This window comes from Siniperca chuatsi, linkage group LG22 (assembly GCF_020085105.1).
Source record: "Siniperca chuatsi isolate FFG_IHB_CAS linkage group LG22, ASM2008510v1, whole genome shotgun sequence".
Lineage (NCBI taxonomy): Eukaryota > Metazoa > Chordata > Actinopteri > Centrarchiformes > Sinipercidae > Siniperca > Siniperca chuatsi.
In genome coordinates, this window is record NC_058063.1 from 5,950,320 (window position 1) to 5,973,880 (window position 23,561).

The window sequence follows — 23,561 nt, forward strand, 5'->3', positions numbered from 1 at the left end:
TGATTTCATTGCTCTGTCAGCAGCGTGTAAAGAGATCATTTTTAGACGAACACCAAACAATGCATAATACATCTCTGAGGCAGCAGAAAACAAAGGTGAAGGATACTTCAGCACTAGCTTCTTAGCCATGTCGGTTGAAGGGATATACCAAGGTTGCATCATGAGAAACATCCGGACCAAGGAGGCATCCTTCAAAGCGCCCTTCTCATCTATAAGAAGAAAGTAGGATGTCACTCAGCATCAGAAAAATATACCATATCACAGCACAAACATCACCTGCTATCAGTTAGTGTGTATCTATTCTGGTAGTCAGTGCGTGTGTCATTGCCTGATCACCAAAATGCACAACACCATACATAATACAAATAATTGACATAAAATACATCAAATATCATATAAAATATAATGTAATGTAATGTAGATTAACTTAATTTGTTTGTATTGACTCACTTTGGAATAAAACTAATTTTCTATATCAAAGAAATAGTGTTCAAATGACCAACCGAAGGCTTGGATGCACGTTTCCACCAGCTCGTCCACCGTGGCCGACTGCTCCGATAATATGGACTCCATCATTCCTTTCCTCTCAGATTTTTCCCTCGTTTCGCTCTCTCTCTCTCTCTCTCTCTCTGGTTTGACTCTTGTGCCTCTCACTGAACACAAAAGAAGATGGAAAGAAAGGATCAAAGGCAAAGCAAAAGAGTAATTATGAAGCAAAGAAAGAGAAAATGAAATTCATAGTGGCCGCTGTTGCGTGTTTGGAATAGTTGTGTGGTCAGTTATTTTGCATCCTGCTCCACACCGCTGTGAGTGAGATAATCAGTGACTGTTTACACTATATTTAGGGCTGGGAAATTTAATTGGGATATCTGCATGTCAATGTTATCCCTTGCCGATATGATGGTTTGATTTGACCCAACAAATTCAAGGTGTCAGTCTTCATAATCTGCACTAAAACTCGTTCTTCTTGAAGGTGCACATTTTAATTGGTCCAGTTTTCAGTGGAGAGTTTAAATGTCTCATTATGGTCTAAAATGCTGAGAGGCTTTGCATTCGTATTACTCTTAGTGAAATGTAGGGCTGGGCATTGTTTGAAATATTTACGATAACTGAGTAGTGACTACAACTGGCAACGTTATGACTTATCAGGAAATATCTGATCAAAGAATATGAAAACAAGAGCTGACAAAGTGTTCAATGCTAACTCAGTACACATTTTGATACTTAATACTACAGACTCATTTTGGTCAGTAAGTGTTGAAGTTCAATACCCAAACATGTGTTACATTTATAAAATATGATGCTTTGCCATGGGTTAAACTACCCAATAATATATAAAAATAGTTAAATTAGCTCCACCTCAACCAGCTACAACATTTAAATACTGCTTACGCATTAATGCATAATAAAAATCCAAGAATATAATATGTAAAAATGTTTCATTAACAGCAGCTATGCAACAGTTCTGCTGCATAATATGTACTTCTATTTTTGATAAGTACATTTTGCTGATAATGCTTTTACTCAACTAAGATTCTGAATGCAGGACTTTTACTTGTAATTTAGTATTTTTACACTGTGGTATTGCTACTTTTACTCAAGTAAAAGATCTAATGAACTTCTTCCACCACTGATGAAAATAGCCACATTTAAAAAAAAAAAAAAAGCATCTAAAAATGTTGACTGTACTGTTCTTCAAACTTCCATAATATCTGAAGTCTAATTTATATTTATCCATACCTGCTTTATGACTTTGAAGCCCTTAGATGGACATGTTGCACCAATGCAAATTTAGCATAAGCAATAAAGTCATTTTGATGGCAGAATTTGACAGTATGTAGACAGTTTGGCCTACTTTGTCCTCAATGTGGCTTACTGATAGACAGCCACAAGCACAATCAACAGGAAACCATTATTTATTATCTGTTCTTGTTATGCTCGACTACAGCCTTTGGTATACAACACAATGCAAGCATGTTAAGTATTAAAGGCATATTAGCAAATAAAATTTGAAATGTCATTCTATCACACATTTGTTGCAGAAATTAGTTCAGAAAAAAACGTATGCTGGTATTTTTTCTTGGTGACTGAGTAAGTCCTCAGAGCAGGGAACCATGGCAACCACAGCTTAATGTCCAGTCACACTTTCACAACATATACACACCTCGACACACAAAGCACGTGCACAGAATACATGTTTTTACCTAGAGAAGTGTGGTTTAAGATTAAGAGTAGCCTGAGGGAATCATTTTTTTGCTAAATGCCTAGATGCATTTATTGTGTCTAAAGAGGTAAAATAAACTAATCCTATCTTCTATATAGGTTACGTCTCGATCTGGTGGTGAAATAGGAGATAAAAGAAGCCACTGGATATTTTGGTTCATTGCAGAAAAGCGTGAAGGTAACACTGATGTTATGCGTGAGTGACAAAGTCAGGCAACAAAATCTACAACAACACACCCCACTGCAGCATCTACTAATGGCTCCTCAATGTTGTGATTCTGTGGAGTGTGAGAAGGGTGTGATGAGTATGTGTTTGTATCTATTGTGCCTGACACAATGAAGCCTTCCACTGCGCTGTCTCTGCTGCAACACGGTGGGCGGACACACTCAATTACAGGCTTCACGAGCTGTCTTAGCCACACACACACACACACACACACACACACACACGTTTCTGAGTGTGGCTGATGAGTAGGAAAGAGGGAAATAGTGAGCTTCAAATCTGTGCTTCTATGAAGGATGTGTTCAGATCATGGAGAGATAAAGTGTAAAACAGTGACAGATTGCCGGATCACAATCAACATGATGTGCTGTTGCTATAGATAGACATGAAAGTTCCTCAGGTCACCACAGGAAATATCTGTCTGAGCTTTAGATATGTAAGTCTGAAACCTCAAAGAAGATGTACCTGTATACCTGTGACATCATGCTTACAAAAAGATGCAATATTTCTAATTCCATTTCTTAGTATAGATTCTCCTACAAGAGATACCGCTGCTCACGTCTCATGGCTATAACAGGAAGGAAAGTGGCCTTGGAGTCTATTATTGCCAAACAACAAGAGTCATTATTAATAATGAGAGTCATCTAGATCTGAGCTGATGGATTTCTCTCTGACAAAATGGGCATCTGTTTCACTTTCACGTTTGGTTCAGAACAGTCTGTCCTCAAGAGCCAAATGGGGATATAAAACTACTTTCTCCGCAGATGCAAGGACCAACTGTATCCATCCCTCAGAGGCCGTAAGACTGAACAAAAAAAAGAAGCGCAGTGGGGGGTTGCAGGACCACCTGTGCAAAGGCTGAGCCTGTTTTTAACCAGTCTTGCACTGCGGCACAGGCTGTGCCCCGTCTTGATGATGATGCCATTTTGCCACCCAGTCGAATACACCATTCATCATCCCTCTGACAGGAGGTCTTTGTCACGACCCAGAGAACAATTCTCTCTGTGCTTTCAGGAGAATTCAGAGACTGATTTATCCTTAACAAGTGCCCCCCTTCTGTCTTTGTGCAATTCTTTAAGTATTTTCCCCACATTCTGATTTCTGATACTGTTTCTATAGCTAGATTGATTGTTAGGTATCCCACACTGTGAGAACTTTGGTGTCATCCTTGGTTGCCTGGTGACGACAATCCAGGGCCATCGATCTGGCAGATTAGGGGTGGGTTGGGGCGCAGCGGGGATAAAGGGAAGTTGACGGGTGCCTGGTCAATCCTGGCCATGCAGAATCTGCAGTGTGCTGCTGGTTTAGTGGGCACTGAAAATGTCACATCCTCTGGCTAAACCCACACCTTCTCACTGCTGTCCTTCTCATTCTCACTATTATAGCCACAAAACAACATGAAAACTGTTCACCACTTTGTAATACCTACAACACATCCACACATTGCTTACCTGTAAAGAGTCAAAGAGGTTCAGAACCACTGTATACGGCTTCTTGAAAAGAATTACTGCACAGCCATGCACATATTCTGTATACACAAGAAACTATATTAGATCGACCAGGGCTTGTCTGCATTGGGCAGTTAAATGTAGGGCTGCAAATAACTATAATTACTAATTAATAATTACTTTCATATTAATAGATTTAGAGCTGCCGACTGTCGATTAATCTGCTCTGTAACTTCACAATTAATTGTTTGGTGTATAAAATATCAGAAAATGGTTTCCTAAAGCCTAAGAGGCATCTTCATTTTCCTTGTTTTGTCCAAACAACAGTCCAAAACAACATAAATACTTAATTTACTATCATATATCAAAAAGAAAATTAAGTGATTAAGCAATATTTTGAATATAAAAATTGTTTCAGCAAATGAATGATGATGATATTGATTGCCTGCTGCTTGGTTAGTTTGTCCAAAATTGGCTGCGTAATAGTGCAACTTTTCAGATTTAAGCGTAGTCAAAAAACAATCCCTGTGGGAAATTGTACCGTTACAGCAGCTAGTAGCAAAAAAGACAAAGATAATGAGCAAAAAATATACAATACTAAACAATAATAATAATTCAACACATTTACTAGTACTAGCATAGACTAACACATACAAATACAGTTCTTCAATACGTTTCCAATGGAGTAAATAATTTAGTGTATACTATTCTTCCTTTTTCCTGTTTGAATCACATCAGACCGTGCTAAGTATGCCTTCTTCCATGTGTGTGTGCTAATGTCCACACATTAGAAGGAAACTGGCTGTATAAATCTTCCAAACCTTTTCATGTCGTAAAATTGACACTAGCACTGATTGATGATAAGACACTGACAAACACACATATATCGATATTTGTCCTGCTATTGATATTCCTATAATGGGCTAATTTCCATGTTAGTAAGTACCCCAAGCTAATGCACAGTCTCCATACAGCCATTGATTTAGTTTTATTCTATCCCCACTGGCATTTAGGTAAAACAAGTTTGATTGATGTTTTCATAGATGATGGTCATGTGCCAAAAGACGTGCGTGCATTTATTCACTCGGATTAGCTGTTAGACAGGCATTGAAAAACACACAGTCTGTTCATTCTGCCTCACACAAACATGTTAAAAGGTTCTCTCTCCAGCATTTTTAGCCACACTAGTAGCGGTGCTCTAGAGATGGCAATGTTGGTTGGTTGGTAAGTCCATCGCTTTGGTCACCCTAGACTGACTTTGGTCATTAGGATACAGCTAATGGCCACCGCTGGTGGCCCTAGAAGAAATGTCAGGGGACCATTGATTCAGGGTGAAATGTCTACAGCCACCATCAGGTCATAACAATTTGTCCACTGCTTTGGTTTATGACCAAAAACCTACAAAATGAAATCCTCATCAGCCTCAGCTGTACTTTGTGTTGAGTACTAATTAGCAAATCTTAGTACGCTAACACGCTGTGTTATGGAAATTGTTGTGTTAAAATGTTCATGTGCTTTCTGATTGCTACAACAGCTGAAATAAGATGGTGAACACGGTAAGCATATTACCTGCTAAACATCAGCATGTTTGCATTGTCACTGTGAGCCCGTTAGCATGCAGACATTAGCATTTAGCTCAAAGCACCACTGGGCCCAAGCAAGGCTTTACGGAGCTGCTGGTCTTGTTAAAACCTCAATATATTATGGTTGCAAGTTGCAATACTTTAGCATGCATGAGACCATGGTATAAATTAGGGCTGCTGGGCGATAATTTCATATTGATATACATTCATTATCGTTTTACAAAACGCTGCCAAAATCATGAGCAAACTGTAATTATTTTAGTTTATATATTAATTCTATTATTAATTTGACTGTAATTCTTTTTTTAGATTTTAATTATTAATTATATAAACAAAACAAAATTAGTTATTGATGGTTTGGTTTTCCACATCATGAAATATGATGGTAAAACAGTGATTGCGCTGAGCACCTTTTTGATTATATTGCATGTGATTTTGCATTCTGTACATTTAGCACGTAATGGTAAATATCAATATCCAGAAAATACTGTTATTAATATAAGAATGTGATACTGATTTGGTTGCTGGCCTTTTTCGCACATCAGTGGTATTGCTGGTGGTGCTTGTGTTTCTAAAAACGAAGACGTTCCCTATAAACCTCTTTGCTTCTTGGCGCAGAGGAGGTTTTTTTCTCTTATCTATTCACTGTTCCATTTTTCCATGACTTTACTGACGAGTGAGTTTTCCATCCTTTCATCATACGCCATGACTAGAAACTCTAAACAAATCCAACCTGGTGGCACACAGTGTAATATATACTTTAAAGGCTGGTAGTGGCAGACATACTTGTTTGTGTATAGTAACTATAAAAATAAATGTCTCACATTAATATAGTAATTTATTGACTGTAACTTTGACCCCAGTTTCCAAAGTGAGGGCCAATAATCTACACTTTGGAGCTTTATCTCATTTTTCTGTCCTAGAGTGGCCATGTGGATAGAATTACAAGACTGCAAAAATACATACAAACACCACTTCTTCATATTATACACACACTTATATCTTGCCCATCACCCCCTAGTTTGTTTCAGGAACTTGTAGCAAGGGTGTCGCATGATGGGACAGATATAGTTCTCCAGAGGGGCCTACAGAGCGGCTGGTGGCAGCCTCTATTTACAGACTGCAGGGTACTAAGAGCAGGAAGGGAAACATTTCCTTTTCCCTGGACACACAGAATGCCACATCGGTGGGGGGGCACCGGCTGCAAACTGAGATTAGCAGCCACAGTTGCTGCTTAGGGAGGGGAGGGGGGGAGGGGAGGGCAGAAGAGCGAAGGAATGGGAGATAAAGAGTGAGACTGGGAGGCAGGAAGAGAGCATACTCTGCCTCACTTCAGCCCAGTCAAACATGGGACGAGACTGTTGGCTAAAGAGGGGAAAAGATCAGATAGGGAGAAATAGTAACGATGGAAAACACAAGAAGAAGAAAAAAATGCAAATGCGAAGGAGGCAAGCAGCACTTCTTCATAATTTTGAAATAACAGAAAGAAGCGAGGGAGAAAAAATATGTAGATTTCACAATGTCTTGCTGGGACATAGCAGCTGCCAGAGTGTAATGTTTTATTACATCCCCCAAAACAAAAAAAACACATTTTTGTTACGCATCCTGTTCCACATCTGGCACACTCTCATATCTCTTATCTCATTATCTCATATCTCACAACTTTCTGACTTTGAAATGAAAAGTGTAATGTGCGAAACAGAAAGGGCATTGCTGTGGATACAACAATGTATCATTGTGTCACGCTGTTTTTACTGCTTTGTTCCGGGGCTTCCTGCTCAAACTTCTGTCCTTTTACCAGATGTGAAAGTTTGCTTCATAACAAATACCGGAAGGGTGTGTTGGTATATGTTTGTGAAATGTGTCAAGTGTATTTGCGTGTCCACACTTTTTTAAAACATTTTTAGAAACACCCTCATACACAGTGGGTTTGAGTTTGGTAAGTGTAATGAACCATCATTACACTTAGATAAAGTTGTTTTTCTCTCTTTACATTGGAGCTTTTTCTTACTCAGTCAGTTATCTCCCTGACACACACATAACTTCCTTCTCAAACTCTTGCTGTGTGATGAGTGAAAGATGAGGCAACAGGGCATATTGCATGAAAGAGCAAACATGATACATCATCTTTTTGCAATAAAACAGTCGAGTTTGTTTCTCACAGTGAACAGGCCAGGCCATTGCTGCCAACAGTTTATTCATTTCAGGGCATGCCACGGTCAGGATTCATTTTCTGCTTTTCTGCAATGCTGAAGTCTCACTTCCTGTTGTTACAGAGTATTTCATTTCGGGTGAAGAAATTCCATGTAATGACATCATAGTAATCAGAAATATTCGTCTTTGCAAGAAGAATGCATTTACCAGATAGATGATTTATGGGAAAATGGATTTGCTGGGCGATTTCTACTTCCACAAATTAAAGCACTAGTTCAACATTTTGGGAAGTATTCAAATTTTTGCGGAGAGTTAGATGAGGTGATGATTAGCTTAGTGGATTTTCAAACCTTTGAACAGAGCTAGGCTAGATGTTTCCCCCAGTGTTTCCAGCCTTAAAGTTCAATATTTTGGGAAATATATGCTTATTTGCTTTCTTGTCAAGAGTTAGCTTAGCATAGAGACTGGAAACAGCTAGCCTGGATCTGTCCAAAGAAAATCTACCTACCAGAACCTCTAAAGCTCACCAGTTAACATGTTATATCTTATGTGTTTAATCAGTACAAAAACCAAGTGTTAAACAACAATTATTGGCTTGGGACCAGTGACTTCCTGGAGACTCCACTGGTTGCCTGGCAAACCGGTTTCCAGTCTTTATGCAAAGCTATGCTTACCAGCTGCTGGCTGTAGCTCCACATGAGAGTTGTATTGATCTCATCTAACTCTCAGAAAGAAAGTCAAGCTTAATTTTGTGCTTGTTTCTGTGTGATTAGAGTAATACAATTCAAAAAGCAGTTATGTACAAAAAAGGCACCAAAAGAAAACGCAATACACACTGACGATCCAAATTATTACATTTTCAGTTTCAGCTAGCAATTCCCAGTGCATATATAATTCCATTGCCCGGAGGCACCAAAAGCCCACCCTCCATGCAGAAACACAGAGGTAAGGCTGTGTAGCTGCAGGAAAACATCCACCCAAAAAAAGCCACTGGTTAGGCTCAGACACCAAGTGATGCTGAATCCTTTAATTGTCACAAATTCAGGTTTTCTAAGAAATGTCTGGGGTTTGCACAATAGGGCACATACTGTACATCTGGAATCTGGAGACTAATTTGTTCTTTGCAGTGCTTCTTCATTTTCTCATGCCTGTCAGAGTTGTGCTTACTGAACTATATAGTCATGCTGAACTACTTTCATGTTATGTGTGAATGCAAGGAGTTTCACATTCACCCAGGCAGCCTCTTCATTACCCCCCCAGGCTTTTTTAACAGCGTTAGCTCTAGCTAGTTCCTGTTTATGTATTCCTCCCTAAACCAGCTTGCATCCCTGAGCAGACCACAAAGCCCACAATTTCCTTTAGTCATAATACACCATTCATTATGCACATTCAGTTAAAGAGCGTTAGAGATTACAGACTGCAAACAGACTCAGTACGAAAACACAGGTAGAGAAATGAATGCCATTTTTTGATTGCAGGTGCAGGTTACCACAGGCGTTGTACTCAGTTACTTTTCGATTCCCTTTCTGAAAGTGACACGCCTAAGATCTGTAGCACAGAATGATGCCAGTCAACTGCAACCTTAATTAATCACAGCCATGCACTCACAATCATTGCTAATTCACTGCCTTTAATAATCACTACACTAGCTAAGATACAGCAGCCAGTGAGTTTCGATCCGTCCTCCCACCAGGTTCCATGTTCCATTATTGTGTTTCGCTGTGACTGATTTAATTCCAGCCACAGCTTGATTTATAGCTCTTCAGGTCCGACACTTTGCCTAAGCAGCTACCTTCTCCTCCTGTGTCTCCCACTCATGTGCTGCTGCCTCTCTCTTCTGCGTTTCAGCCATGCCTTTAAAGGTGAAGAGAGCAGAGTGCATTGACAGACTGAGATTTTACAGGGTGTGTGCCCTTTCATGGGAGTTGAAGAGGCGACGGAGGAACAGAAAGATCCCAGGAGGGACAGAGAAAGAGTAGAGATGATTATTTTTTCTGGCCTGAACCATTGGGGAAGGTTTACTTTTTGCAATTTTGAAATTAGTTTGTAAAGGTTTGTGCACAATTAGAAGTGATCCTGTTCACAGAGATGTCACATCCACTCAGAATTGGATCCTTCATTGTCATAGGTTTAGGACGACTGTTGTCCAAGTTAGTGGGAGTCGAACCAAATCTGATTCCAGCTCTGCCTGTGATGTGTATCTTTAAATTCTCTTTCTGGTGTTTAAATCAGTTAAAATAAACACTCCCAACAAATAGTTCAGAAGAAAACTTGCAAATGCAGGTGGCCTAGGGGCAGTTATTTGAATACCTTTAATGTCACTTGTCCATGATCTAAAGGAGTAATCACTCCAGTTTTAAGGAATGATACAGGTAATTAGGAGTGTATTACAGGGGCTGTGTAGGAATAGATGGGATTAGCTAATGAAAAGTGAGATAGGGCAGGCAGTGGACAGAGTCAGAAAGTGCATTGGACCGTACACCCCAATGATGGCGAACATCCAGCACACGTCTGGCTGAGCTGCTGCTCTTGTCTGCTCTCTGTAATTATTGAGTTTCGTTTATTAATCAAGGTTGGCTTTCCTGATAAGGGCAACAGGTTAAGGTGGAGGGGGCGGCCGGAAGCGATGCTAAATATCAAGGGTGGCCGCTCCAGAGGCCTGAAGTAATTGCACTGCGGCAGCGGAGGAGAGAAAGCAGAAATAGAGATGCAGAGGCTTTTTTTTTAAAATATCTTCTACTTGATTTTACCACTATACTGGAGGTGCTTTGAATCCTTGAAATCCTCACTTTTTAAAGCGCTATATCTTTCAAGTCAAGCACCCCTTCACTTGTTGGGTATGTGAGATCACAGAGGTCATGGGTTACTTTGAGGGAAGTGATGATCATATAAGCTACATGCCTGATCAAATGGACTTTGGACTAATTGTTTTATTGAACTGTGCTTTGGTGACAGATTTGTCTGAGTGGGCACTGCGCATATGATGGCTGATGTTGACGGCTGCTTCATTTGCATTCTCTGAATCAGATGCTGATCTGGATGAACAAGTGCACACACAGCAAGCCTGTCCGATATTCAAAATAGGAACAGTTAATCAACAACATGCAGCTCCGGCCAAATCAGCCACATTGAAAAACACTGAAGTGACTCCCACAAGGATGTAATGGGCTGCAAAACTGCAGCTGCCAAGACTTTCAAATGTCCAGAGAGGCAGCCAGTCACAGCTTACAAGTCAAATCCTACTGCTCCGACACCAAAACATGGGTGGATAAGGCAGGGGTGAAGTCTGGCAAAGACGCCGCAGAGCCAGTAATCAGCAGGCCCGACACTCAAAGATGCCTCCTAATCCCAGCTGCTCTGAGGGCGGTGGGAGAAAATCACCTTGAATCACCGCAGTCAGACAGCTGCACCCTATATAAGAGAACAGGTAATGAGGGGGCTGATTGATTGAAAATAAAGAGAGCAAGGTAGGTCTGACCTCTCGCTTGTTTAATTCAGCAGCCAAGGCTGACTCGCAACGAGCTGGGATGGGGCCTCGAGTGGTATTCTAATTTGATGGATACCTCGGCGAGCTATCAGCCATGAAAGATTGAAGGGTTGAAGGCGCAGTGTTCAAACTGGCATCTACCCCTGCTCTTCCAGGATGGGTCAAGCCATAACTTTGCATGTCAGCAGACTTTTGTTTACCATCATTCTCACGCCAGTCAAAGCAGGATAAAGACCCTGCCACTCCCTCAATCTAATTTTAGGAATAGCCTCCATCCTCCTCTACTCTGGTCAGCGATGTGCCCTCTTCCTCTTCCTCTTCTTGCAACCCATGTCTTCTACAAGTCTGAGGACAACAGCTGAGTACTTTTTCCAACACAAAGTAGCCTACAGTGAGTCGACATGAAATTATCAGGCTGACATTGCTGTGGTTGATGGTGCAAGAAGACAAGTCCATGCCTGATCTCATCTACTGTTGCAAAACTACAGCACACATTAACACTGATGTATATCAACTGATGTATAACAAGGAGTGAAAATATTTCCACAAGCACGGGCTTCTTCTAAATATAAGTGCCTGACCAGACGAATAACATAACACATTCAACCCACCATGCGTAAAAAAAAAAAAAAAAAAAAACGGCCAAATGGCTTCAGTTTTGTACAAACATGCAAGTTGACACATTTCTTACCTTTAGAGTTTGAAGGGTCCCATGCTCTGGGAGAGGAGGCTACAGTTGTGGAATGAGCACTGAGATGAAAAGCGTTACATCACCAGCACCACCGAATTCAAAACGCTCTGTTTGGCTACGGAGGGGCTGGGGGAAGACACCAGGTCATGCAGAGAGAAGCGCCGGTGATCGAAACCCACAAGAACTCATCAGAAGAGATACACTCGGATCATCCTTCGGAGTTGATGCTGACGGTCCTCTGAATGGAGCTATGCGGGTGTTTTTTGTTTTGTTTTTGTTTTTTTTGTACGGTGCATTAACCCGACAATACGCACAAGTCCTCTCCTGGCGCCCTCGGAAGCAAGTTATGGATGTGATGTGTGTGTGTGTGTGTGTGTGTGTGTGTGTGTGTGTGTGTAAAAGCTACTGACCTCAGTCATCTGATAGCAGCTGCACCGCGTGCCAGCCTGCTGCTCACGTTCCAGCTGTGCAGCTCACAATCACACTGCAGAGCCACAGTCCCGCCTATTGGTAGCATCGCAGCAACACCACAGTCGGTCCACATGCTTGTTGGGTACGAGCTGCTACGCGCCAGTACGCACCACAACAATCTTGCGTCAAAATGCATCTTGTAGATCAAAATCCGTCTCAGACGTGTCTACACTTAAGAGTTTTGTGCTGCCTTCAAATACACCTCATAAACTTCCAAAAGATTTCACATTTCATTGTGTTCACGTGCTTTTGGATGGATGACACAGAAGCTTTGTAAATGTATTTATTTATTTATTTATTTTCATTTCAGTAAACAAGAGGCAGACAGCTGCTGCAGTGGTAGAATGGGGAATTCGTGCATATATTAATTATATGTCTTTATTACACTGCATGACACGTACAATACAATGTATGCTGTTTTTTGTTGTTGTTGTTGTTGTTGTTGTTGTTTTTGGTTAGGTTAATCAAAAAGGTTCCACATTGAATACATTTTTTTCAGTCATAGATTGTACACACAGTACACATACCTGTTGCTACATGATAGGGTTCTGCCACCTTCATGACGTCACATGTTGCATTCACGTTACGCGGGATTAAGTGAGTGATAACCCCATACATAGAATCCAGTGAGTATTGCCAAGAGAATTTAAGCATGGCAACCATAAAATGGTTTATTTGATACAAAGTGAAACACTGATTTGCTTTTGTTTTACTGATATTTTACCACACATGTTGCCTTGCTCATGTGTGGAAAGTCAGTTTGAGAAGTGTAAGTTTGCAAGTGTAAATTCAATACATTACTGTTTTTCTTTTCTTTTTTGCCTACTTTACAGTTAATTGTATTGTTACATCACTGTTGCTTGTCTTTGTCAAAGAAAAAATAATAACATAATAAACATAGTTTACCATTTTGTCTCTTGGTTTGTATGAACAAAAAAGCTTGTAGAATTCTTGAAATACAATTCCCAGTGTTACATAAATATAGGCCTATACAGTGTCACCATATGTTAGAGTGGCTGCTATCAAGAACTTCTCCTACTCAATTAATAATGATACAATATAATAGCCTAACCGACCAATAACCTTTTTAGATTTTATTTGATTAAAGGTATGTGAAAGTAAATTGTCCTGTCAACTGGTCTGACCTGTCTTGTCTTCTCCTCGTTGTCATTCAGTCCTGCCATATTTAATGCTGGGAGTCGTGCTACAAGCTCTCTGACGTTGGAATTGCGATATTTCCGACAGCACTTGAAGGCAGCACCGTGTAGTCCTGCCCTACCAGGAAGAAGAAGAGAATCAGAAGACGGAGTAAGTGCTGTTTAATTAGCCTACTGTATATGAAAATAAATTTTTCATTGATCGGACATTGTAGCAAAAGAGACAGTCTTGTAAGGTTAACGTTTAACTGAAGCGAGAAGAATGATTTTAAATGTGTTGACATAAACAACACTGACTTCCACTCCTGTTGAGTTATGTCTGTGGATTGGTTTTTCATTGTCAAATGACAGTAGGCCTGCACTCTGTGTTTGGCATAACATTTGTAAATATGTAATGTAAAAATAGCGTCCTATACAACATCATCATACTCCATAATATTGTGTGTCTTCTCTATGGTCACTCCAGTTGCAAGTTGTCCTTAGACTGAGAGTAAGTTCATACACCTAAAATAACTTTTCCACATTTTGTATATAATACTGTAGCTATATGATAAGTCTGAATATCTGCTGCAGGGTAGCAAAATATTCTGATCGTTATTATTATTCTGATTATTATTATAGGTCATTATAAATTCATTGTTAAATGTTATAGACACATTGTAATAAACTGATTTTTCATTACCTGGGACATTGTTTTATGGGAATACAGGCACATCAGCAAAGTTGTACTGTTCATAAAATTACAAGATATCACATGTATATGTATTTTAATTGGGGAAAAAACAATTTAAGCTCTTGTTATTTATTAATTTATTTGCGATGGGAGTTTTTTTTTTATTCATGCGTTGATTGAATCTTTCACGTTTTGAAATTTACAAAGAGACCTGATGGTGCAATCCTTTCTCAACAGCAGTCTGGTCATTCCATGGGATTCCCCTTCTTGAATCAATATAATACAGAAACAGCGGTGAAGAGGCCAAGAAAGGAGGAAATCCTTTCATCCGAGGCAACGGCTACAATATCTGTTTACCGCAATGGACAGCCAGGAGGTGGGGGATTTACTGGAGGAGTGTCTCAGAGCAATAGCAGCAACTCAACAGTCCACCCAGCCCACTGAGGCAGAGAGGCTGAACTACTGTAGCTGCAGAGGTCAGACACAAGATGGTGCTATGTGGTCAATTTTCATTTGAGATGAGGAGATTTGGTGGTGGAATTACACTCACATAAAATCCACACATATGGTTTGTGTTGTGAATGAGGGACAAAGGCACTCTTTACAAATGGCCAGTGCATTTAACATGGAGTTGGCATGAATTTGAGAGGATTCCTTTTGTGTAGCTAATGCTTTTCAGTAGCATAAGCTGGGGCAGTGCTCATTATAAACCTCATTCTAAACTCAGTATAACTCAGTCCCTCTGCATTCCCACATCACAACCAGAAATCAGAATCAGAAATACTTTATTGATCCCCGAGGGGAAACTCTTTTGTTACAGCAGCTCACTATCATGTCAGTGCACACAGGAATAGAAGTACTAAGCAAAAATATAATACACTATAATACAGGTCAGAAAATAAATTAAGTACCAAGTGGGTTGGTGCATGCGCACTATACATTTAACCCTTCCCACATATAACACACCTCTACCAAAGGTATGATGTGAATTATCTCCTGTTATTTAATCCTAAAAAGACACTGAAGCAATTGTACAACACAACATTCCTAAAACTGTCCAAAACTACTAAAACTAAGTCACAAAGTGCGTCTGCATGTGGGAAGGGAGTCCCAACCCCACAATTTGAAGCTCTGTTCTCAGTATTTTGCAAATTATGTTGTCAAGTAAGAGGACTTTGCTGCCCTCTAGAAGCAACACACGTGGTAAAAATAAGAGCAAAAGTTTTCTAAATAGCGATCTGTCCAGCTTTTCCTGAATGAAGTTGATAATGTAGAAAGTGTTCTAGCGTAGCTTTAAGTAACCTTATTCCCTCCTGCAAAAAAAGTTCAATAAGTTTATCAAGTATTTCCCGTTTTGTTCAGACTTGGGGTTTCAAAGTCTTTAGGCCACACACTTTTGTTGGATTTATGAAATTCCACTTGTTTTCTGTAGACTCTCTGTGTGCAGAACTGGCCTCTCTCCTGCAGGAGGCAATGGAAATGAAGTGGCCCTTCGTGCCGGAGAAGTGGCAGTATAAGCAGTCAGTCAGTGCTAATGACAAGACCAATCTCAGTGATCTCATCAGCAAGCACCTAGCTCAGCTACTGGTAATAATCACACAGCTAAGTAATGGTTTCCTTATGGTGTTACTGAAAACAAACGACATATACGTTTACTATGTTGCCAGGCTGTTCTAAAGGCTTCCATCATGGCTCAGGAGGCATGCACGGCACTGGCGGTGGTCTTCTTAATCGACCGCTTCCTCTACTGGACGGACGAGTCCAGTCGGCTGCTGAAGATCACCAAGCTGCTCCACAGACGCCACCCTGACACCCCTGTGGCCCCCCAGCTGGTCATACGACAGGCCAGAGTCTACCTTAACTCTGGTACAGTGTGGGGGAGGGGTGGGGTTAAGTGTATTGTGACTGCTGATGATACTTCATTACTATTGTTAGTTTTGTGGGGAGCCACTGGCAATGAATAATGTGAATGGATGAGTAACACACATGCATCATCCTAATCATTGTTTTGGGATATAATAGTGATTGATGCAAACGCAACAATAATAATAATAATAATATGGAAATGACATGAGAAAAGGCTTTTATTACTTTGTCATCGTTACACATTTTCATTATAGAGATATTTGTTGTTTGGGTTTGTTATACAGAGCTGGATAAATGTGAACGTTATAATCATCTTCCCTACAGGCAAACTACAGAAGGCAGAATACATACTGAGCAGTCTCATTAACAATAGCGGGGCCACAGGTAGGTTCGTTGCTATGTCATTTTAATTTGCTTAAATGATGTATTATGTTATTATGTTGTTTTTTTACAAGGTAAATAAAAAGCAAATCTTTGTTTTCTTATACAGGTTGTTGGGCGTACCACTCTGAAAGTGACAGGGCTCTTGTGCAGGCCGTTAGTGTTCAAGTGCGTGGAATGATTTTGCAAAAGCTAGGTAAGATCTTTTCCTGAATGAAAGACAACAGTTGACTCCACTGATACATTGATAGTATGGCTATTTTTGTGCTCTGTTTCAGGCCTGTGGCTAGAGGCTGCAGAACTAATCTGGGCTTCTCTGGCTGGCTACTACGCACTTCCTCAACCTGATAAAAAGGTAACACAGACACAACGACAATATTGTCATCGCAGTTGCCACATTATGAGCTCGTAGGCATGCACATCCCGCGGTGTCTAACACTGTTATAAACCTTTGCTCTGCATATCTGTATATTTTATAGGGCATTGGAACCTCTCTTGGCATACTGGCCAACATATTGGTGTCTATGAATGATGAGGACTTCCACGCTTTTAGGACTAATCCAGATATTGATTTGGTAAGTCTAACTGTTATAATGTTGTTTTGTATATTATTGGCTTTGTATAATTCCTTGTTTATGTCTGTCTGCATGTTTGCAGCAGTCTTTACTCGGGGACAGGAATCATCGTCTTCTTTCAGCAGCCCAGGCAGCTAAGATGGCGGTCGTATACAGCCAGTACACTTCACTCTATGTGTTGACCAATGTGGTAAGTAGTTTTATTGAAGGGTCTCTGCCATGGCTCAACTGACATAAATCAGAGGTTTTCAAAATGTTGTGTGTTTGTTTGACATTTGACTGAGTTGTGACTCAAACTTTGGCACAAATTAAGGCTCACGCTTCACGTGCCTCCCCTTCAGACGCCCTCTTGGGCAGACCAACCTCACAGTTTGAAAACCTCTGACAGAAAAAACTCGTAGTTTCACAACAGAGACAATTAAGGTAGCTAATGAGAGAACAGGTCCAACAAAAATATCTTCTGAAAAGGTATAAATCTTACTCATTGAGCTTTACTTATTCTTCTGCACTACTCTGACCTCTTTTTCTTTAGACAACTCAAGGGACCTGCTTGTTATCGTACAGTTTCTCAGTGGAGTGCCCTGCCTCTCAAAGGCAGTCTTTCCTCCTGCAGGCTAGAGAGGCATTTGCAATCGGCCTGCTCACCAAAGCAGAGGGTGAGCTGGTCACCAGCAAGCAGGAGCTTCACAGCTTCCTCAAGGCTGCCTATTCCCTCACTGTCGCTCACAAGTGGCTTGGCACTCCTCAGGATGTTGAGGTGCAGGCAACTCAAGCTTGCCAAAAAGCTTTTGCATATTTCTACGATTACTGCCATGCAGATACCCAGGACAAAGACCGCCTCTGTGCTGATATTATGCATCTGGTCTCCCAAGTCAAGCTTCTGTTGCGAGTGGAGCCTTTTCTTAATTCAGACAAAGGGTCTTTTATCCCTGACAGCTACAGAAACATCAAAGACACACTGGTTGATTTCACTCTGGAAGGTTTCACTAAGGTGATGCAGAGATTCCAAAAATATCACGAATCACTATGTGAGACAACCAACACAAACTGTAAGGGGACTAAAGACAAGATAGATGGGGCGGGGCTATGTATAACTGCACTGGGGACAACCATTGGTACACTCAACACAGAATGTAGCACTGAGGCTTGCAAAGTGTCAAAAGATACACCCAAAGGAGAGGAGCCACAACAGAGAGGTTCAAATTCATCTGCTGTGCACCCACCTCAAAAGTCTGACCTGTGTACCACTCTAGGAAGCACAGATAACCTTGGCTCTTCGTGGCAGAACTTCTCCTTGAGTAATTCGGGATCTCCTAGGCCCAGCAGCAGCGGCTACACAGGAAGTATTGCCATTGAACAGGAAGCAAATGCAAGCAATCAGAGCTGTCTGACCACTGAGGTTGATGATGATAGGTCAGACCGCATGCTACAATCCACTGGCAAGAATCAAAACAAGAAGCTAGACTTACAGGGTTGTAACTCTGGTGTCAGTTCCCATACAGTCCAGAGATCTGCAATACTTGCCACTTCCTCCTCCAATGCCAGTAGTGATTCAGAGAAGTTTGAAGTGATACAAGCTGGAATAGAGACACTGAGCACTGAGGAGGATTGCATGACTGATGTTGGTGTGCCGCTGAAACCGTCAGAAGCGGAAGGAGCAGTACAATCCTTATCCCAGCTAACTATCAGAACATCCTCCAGCTCTCTCAGTGACAGTTTCAGTTCCCAGTCATCATGGGAGAAAATCTCAGTTGACCCAAACTCCCCCACAAACAGAAAACCGCAGCCAAGTAGCCTATCAAAAGCAGGAACCAGCCAAAGCAGTAAGTCACCAGAGTCCGATGGGAGCTTCTTCCTCTTGGAAACACTTGATTCTGAAACCAGTGATTCAGCTCATGATCCCACACACAAAAACCATACACCTGGATGGGAATTCAGAGACTCATCCAAGCCACAGCCTCTGGAGAGCCTTAATGTTGACCCACATATGGACACTGAAGTTGACTCAGTATCTGTAAAACCTGCTACCAAAAACTCCTTAGCAACCCCACACCCAAACCTTTCCCCGTTTGTCCCAGAACAATGTGCTTCCACCGAAACCTCCACAGAGAGCTCATTTGAGATGCTGGAGGAGAATCAAAGTGGACACCAACACATTGAAGTCACTTCTAAAGAAAAAGTGAATGTCCCTCAGAGGAAGAACCCCTTCTGCTACAGCTGCCTAAAGCACAGCACTGTAGATGGTGTTGTCCCTGAGTCACAGTATTTGTTGTCACAGCATGATTACCAAGCCCTACTGGCTGGAGTTTGCCATGAATGTCTGCTGAAGAGATTGCACAGTGACAAGACACAATTCAAACTGAAGCAACACAGAACTGCCTACAGTAAGTTTGAATTCACATTGTTGTTGAAATTTGTCTTCATCATCAGTATATCTTTTTAACCACACTAGCAGTGTGGCTCTACGGATGGCAATGTCTTGCAGTCCACCACTTTGGTCCAGATGGAAATGTCTCAACAACTATTGCATGGATTGAAGTTGTAATGTAATTAATTGCAATAACTTTGGTGATACCCTGACTTTTCATCTAGCGCAACCATCAGTTCAAACTTTTAATTTTTATAATACTTTGGTTTATGACAAAATACCTGCAAAACTAATGACATTCCCATCAGTGGCAGTTGTACTCTGGGCCCTATTTTAATCGTGCAAGCGCAACGACCAGCACAAAGCGGTAGGTCTTAGGTGCATGGACTGTGTGGACGTCTCCAAGCACACCTGCTATTTTGGTTCATGTATGTTCAGCTGCAAAGTGCAAAAGGGCCTAGTGAGGTGGAATATAAAATCGGAGGGTGTGGTGATTAATAAATATGTTCTCAGCCAGTCACATCACTGGTCTCATTGTTCTGAAACATTTGTGCCATGACGACAACAGCTCAATAAATAGCAAAACGGCTTCTCCAGGAAATTATATTGTTTTCTGGATGGTGCAGAGTGGCATGACGTAAACACACAGCTCCACAAATCTGCATTCGGAACAGGCAGAACAATTAATTAGATAGAAACCAATAATAATACTTTGGTGAAGCAGTTTATTTGCGTAATGGCACTGTGCTCTGACGTAGCACTTCTCAAATCGGAGGCTGCAGATTTATCAATGTATGTGTCCTGCTGTCTTCAGATGGCTGCAGCGATTACATTAACTGAAGGAGAAACTTTCCATACAGTATAAAGCAGCTAAACACAGCAAATACTAAAAGAATCAATAATTCATTTATAGATACATTACTGCCTCCCAACCATGGATGTATTTTCTTGCACCAAATGCATAACTGCAATGCATTGTGGGTGATATACACCTCGAGTGGCCATCATTGTTGACTCAGCCCTCCGAGGGTCAGTCTCACCACATGTGCAAAAAAATACCGTACAGATGGGCAAAGTGAATTCCAAGGTTGTTTGCCACGAAAATAGGGCCCTTTCTGTTTATTGCTAATTAGCAAATGTTAGCATGCTAAACTATGATAGTGAACATGGTAAACATTAAACCTGCTAAATGTCAGCATTGTCTTTGTGAGCATGTCAGCTCAAAGCAGCGCTGTGCCTAAAGCCTCACAGAGCTGCTAGCATGGCTGTTGACTCTTAAGTCTTGTGCTTCTATGCCCACATTTTCTGAGCCAATATGCCTTTGCATCAGAACCAGCACAAATAGGTTCAGTCAACTGTAAGCGTTTTTATATGCAGAAACCCAACCGTGTCTTAAGGAGTGAATAAGGCACTGATTGCAACTGTCTGCTAATCTCTGAATGTCATGTTTATTAGGTGCTCTTCATTTAAAGTTCTCCAAAGCCACAGGACTGTGGACAGCCAGGGAGACCTGCGTTTACATCGGGGAGCCGATGGGGATGCAAGGCAAGCAGAGAACAGCAATATGGGTACAGTTTTTACACCAGGAGGAAAGGTTAAGCAGGTACGCAGCTACACATACTAGGCACAACCTGAACATAACGACTTCAAGCCTCACTTTGTCTGTGTGTTTATGTTCTTAGTTATGTGGGGAAAGACTACTTGAAGCCAAAGGAGATCCAGTTTCATCTGAAAGATGTGGAGAGACAGATGACAGCCCAGTACTATGTGACTGAATTTAATAAGAGTCTTTACGACAAGGAAGTCATGGCTCAGATCTTCTTCATTCCCTCGGAAGCACTATTGGTGAGCCCAAATCATAAAGATGAAATTAACATAAAATAAACATAAAGTTTTACTTCATTTAGGGAAACTAGAGATAGCAGATTACTAAATTCATAAATACCACTTTAGTTGGACTCCCCTAAACATATACATAACTTCAGAGAGTGCAGGATAGCCTGCAGCAGCCTTGGAGCAGTTTTGGTTGAAATTCCAATGTAATACCCCAGTACACCCTCCAGTTGTCAGTTTACAGCTAGAAATATACTCTCATGACAGTAGTAGAGCCAATATTTTGTTGGTTATTATATAAAATGGGAAGCTATGACACAAATAATTGCTTTTAGGCGAGGATTCTCTTAATTGTCTCTGCTCTTCCCTGAATGAGTGCAACCAAAAAAGAACTTGTACTCTGGATTGAATTAGCCATTTTGAGCAGTAACAGAACACTTACTATCATGAAACACCACATTTAATTACCTGTAGAGACGTAATAAAGCCATTGGATTACAGAAGAAAAATATACTACACAAATACACTGTATTTTTGCAGCCATATTAATGAGTTGTGTACAAAGACTTTAAATATTTCCTAATTTTCCTCTTGTTTTCTGCACTTGTGAATAGATTTTGAATGGAAATGAGATTGTGGGCTGTGTAACAGTGGAGCCCTACATGCTGGGAGACTTTGTCAAACTGACCAACAACACTGGAAAGAAGGACAAGAGTTTCCAGGCTACAGAATATGGCCTTGCCTTTGGACACTTTACCTACCTGTTCTCTGACTGCCAGGAAGTTGTTGTAGACCTGCAAGGTGTGTGTGTGTCACTGATCACTGAAATCACTGATAGTGAGATGATTTTCCACAAACTTGAAGTGTATTTTTCTCATATGGGAAAGGTCGCACTCCTTTCTACCTGAAAATTGTATATATATGCTGTATATACAGTATATACTGTATATGAATTTGTTCTTAGCTGTGAACACATCATAATCCTTCCTTTTTTTTCACAGGGTGGGTGACAGCCAATGGCAAAGGGCTGACCTACCTCACTGACCCCCAGATTCACTCCACCATGACCCCTCAAGGCCCCTCCAACTTTGCTGCCAGAGGCCTCAGGTACTTCTTAGAAGAGCAACATGGACCAGAGTGCAATGGCATTTGCCAGCTGCTCAAACTACCTCCAGTGGTCAGACAGCCACATGTACTGCCTCAGAAACTTTGAGAAGTTGCAGTTGTTGAGTGTTTGTGTATGGGTGTTTGTATTTCGAAATTAAGTGGGAAATTAATATGTTTTTAGATTATAAAATATGAGTAAAATGCTGTTGATGCAAGTTTCTGAAATTTAGAGGTTTACATAATTTTGATAAAGTGACCCCAGTTACAATCAATGTACTGTATTTTTCTGTGTTTGTTTTTTTTTATCTACAACTGATATAAATTAAGTATTTTCAGCTATTCTGGTAACCTTAGACACAGCAGGGGTGTATAGATACCTTTCATGTAAACAGAAGTAGAATATTTGCTTGTTGTAATAGTCATGGAAGTGAGAGGTGTGAGGTTTTATAAAATATAATATAAAATTATAACCATAGTTTAACCTGTGGTGCTAAATGTTTAAACCATAAACTTGGATGTCATTTAAATTATTGGCATATCTGGTGTTAGACAGGTGATTATTTCTCCACACTCACTGTCTCTTCAGTATGCGACTAGCTTGCTGTCTAACTGGATTGACAATGCAGGAATCACCTGCCACTGTGACAAATAATGTTGAGTGTAAAACCTATCACAATGGAGAATGATTGAGTCAGAATAGGGAAATATGCCCAGATTAATGTAGCCAGTGCTTTACTTACTGATGATAATAAAGGAGAAAATGTGTTGTCCCCTGGTTATACAAACAAACTGCATGATTGCAGGTTTCCTAAAGTGTATGACCTCAACTTTTACTATGTAAGTCAATTGCAACATTGAAGTGAAGTGTAAATATTGAATCACAGGGAGATTATTTTTTTATTGTGAATGTATACAGTAAATGCTGTTGTTAAATAAAGTTTATATGTGCTCAATAGAGTAAATCAATAAGGCAAGAAGATTTGTTTCAACAATCTCTAATGACTGCAGTCACACACCTCCACATCATATGACAGTGATGTAATTCACGGAGCCATTAGCACACATGAGCCTGCTCTCCATTCAGCAAAAATCCAGTTCTGGGTTTATTTGCCTCCATCTTTGTGAACACAAACATTCTTTACCCCTGACCCACTGTGCACACTCACACTGTCTACATGCGCTTCATGAAAAAGAAAAGTGAACTTTTCTGAACATATCTCACTGAAAAGTAGTGTATTTTTGCATTTTGTGCTAGAGTGAAATGCACTGTATCATGTATTTTAGGTAAATATGTTCTTAGTTTGGTTGTAAAATTTGTATA

At 40.6% G+C, this 23,561-nt stretch overlaps 2 protein-coding genes across 9 annotated transcripts in view; one reads left to right on the plus strand and one right to left on the minus strand.

Moving 5' to 3' along the window:
* LOC122869789 (RAS guanyl-releasing protein 2-like) overlaps window positions 1-12,374 on the minus strand; it is a 37,601-nt gene extending 25,227 nt beyond the window's left edge. The window contains exons 1-3 of one of the 5 annotated variants that reach the window (XM_044183100.1): window positions 12,220-12,374; window positions 504-653; window positions 107-209 (exon numbers count right to left, since the gene is read on the minus strand). In XM_044183100.1, the coding sequence (XP_044039035.1) occupies window positions 107-209; window positions 504-576 (176 nt within the window). In that variant the 5' untranslated portion in view covers window positions 577-653; window positions 12,220-12,374. Of the gene's footprint in view, window positions 1-106; window positions 210-503; window positions 654-3,897; window positions 3,914-11,809 lie in introns of those variants that run through there. The other 4 variants (XM_044183104.1, XM_044183101.1, XM_044183103.1 and 1 more) reach the window with 4 other exon arrangements.
* A 1,065-nt stretch (window positions 12,375-13,439) lies between these two features.
* On the plus strand, window positions 13,440-23,214 carry alpk1 (alpha-kinase 1). Of its 4 annotated transcripts, none has more exons than XM_044183095.1 (14): window positions 13,440-13,588; window positions 14,348-14,586; window positions 15,543-15,697; window positions 15,778-15,976; window positions 16,301-16,360; window positions 16,467-16,553; window positions 16,636-16,712; window positions 16,837-16,932; window positions 17,015-17,122; window positions 17,465-19,316; window positions 20,756-20,903; window positions 20,983-21,145; window positions 21,748-21,934; window positions 22,135-23,214. In XM_044183095.1, exons 2-14 carry the CDS (start codon window positions 14,472-14,474, stop codon window positions 22,344-22,346), a joined length of 3,459 nt encoding a protein of 1,152 aa, XP_044039030.1. In that variant the 5' UTR covers window positions 13,440-13,588; window positions 14,348-14,471; the 3' UTR covers window positions 22,347-23,214. The 4 variants fall into 4 exon arrangements, with proteins under 4 accessions (XP_044039030.1, XP_044039032.1, XP_044039033.1 ...); XM_044183097.1 differs by lacking the exon at window positions 13,440-13,588 and adding an exon at window positions 13,602-13,927; XM_044183098.1 differs by lacking the exon at window positions 13,440-13,588 and adding an exon at window positions 13,602-13,927 and having other exon boundaries at window positions 17,018-17,122.
* Window positions 23,215-23,561: the final 347 nt, after the last annotated feature.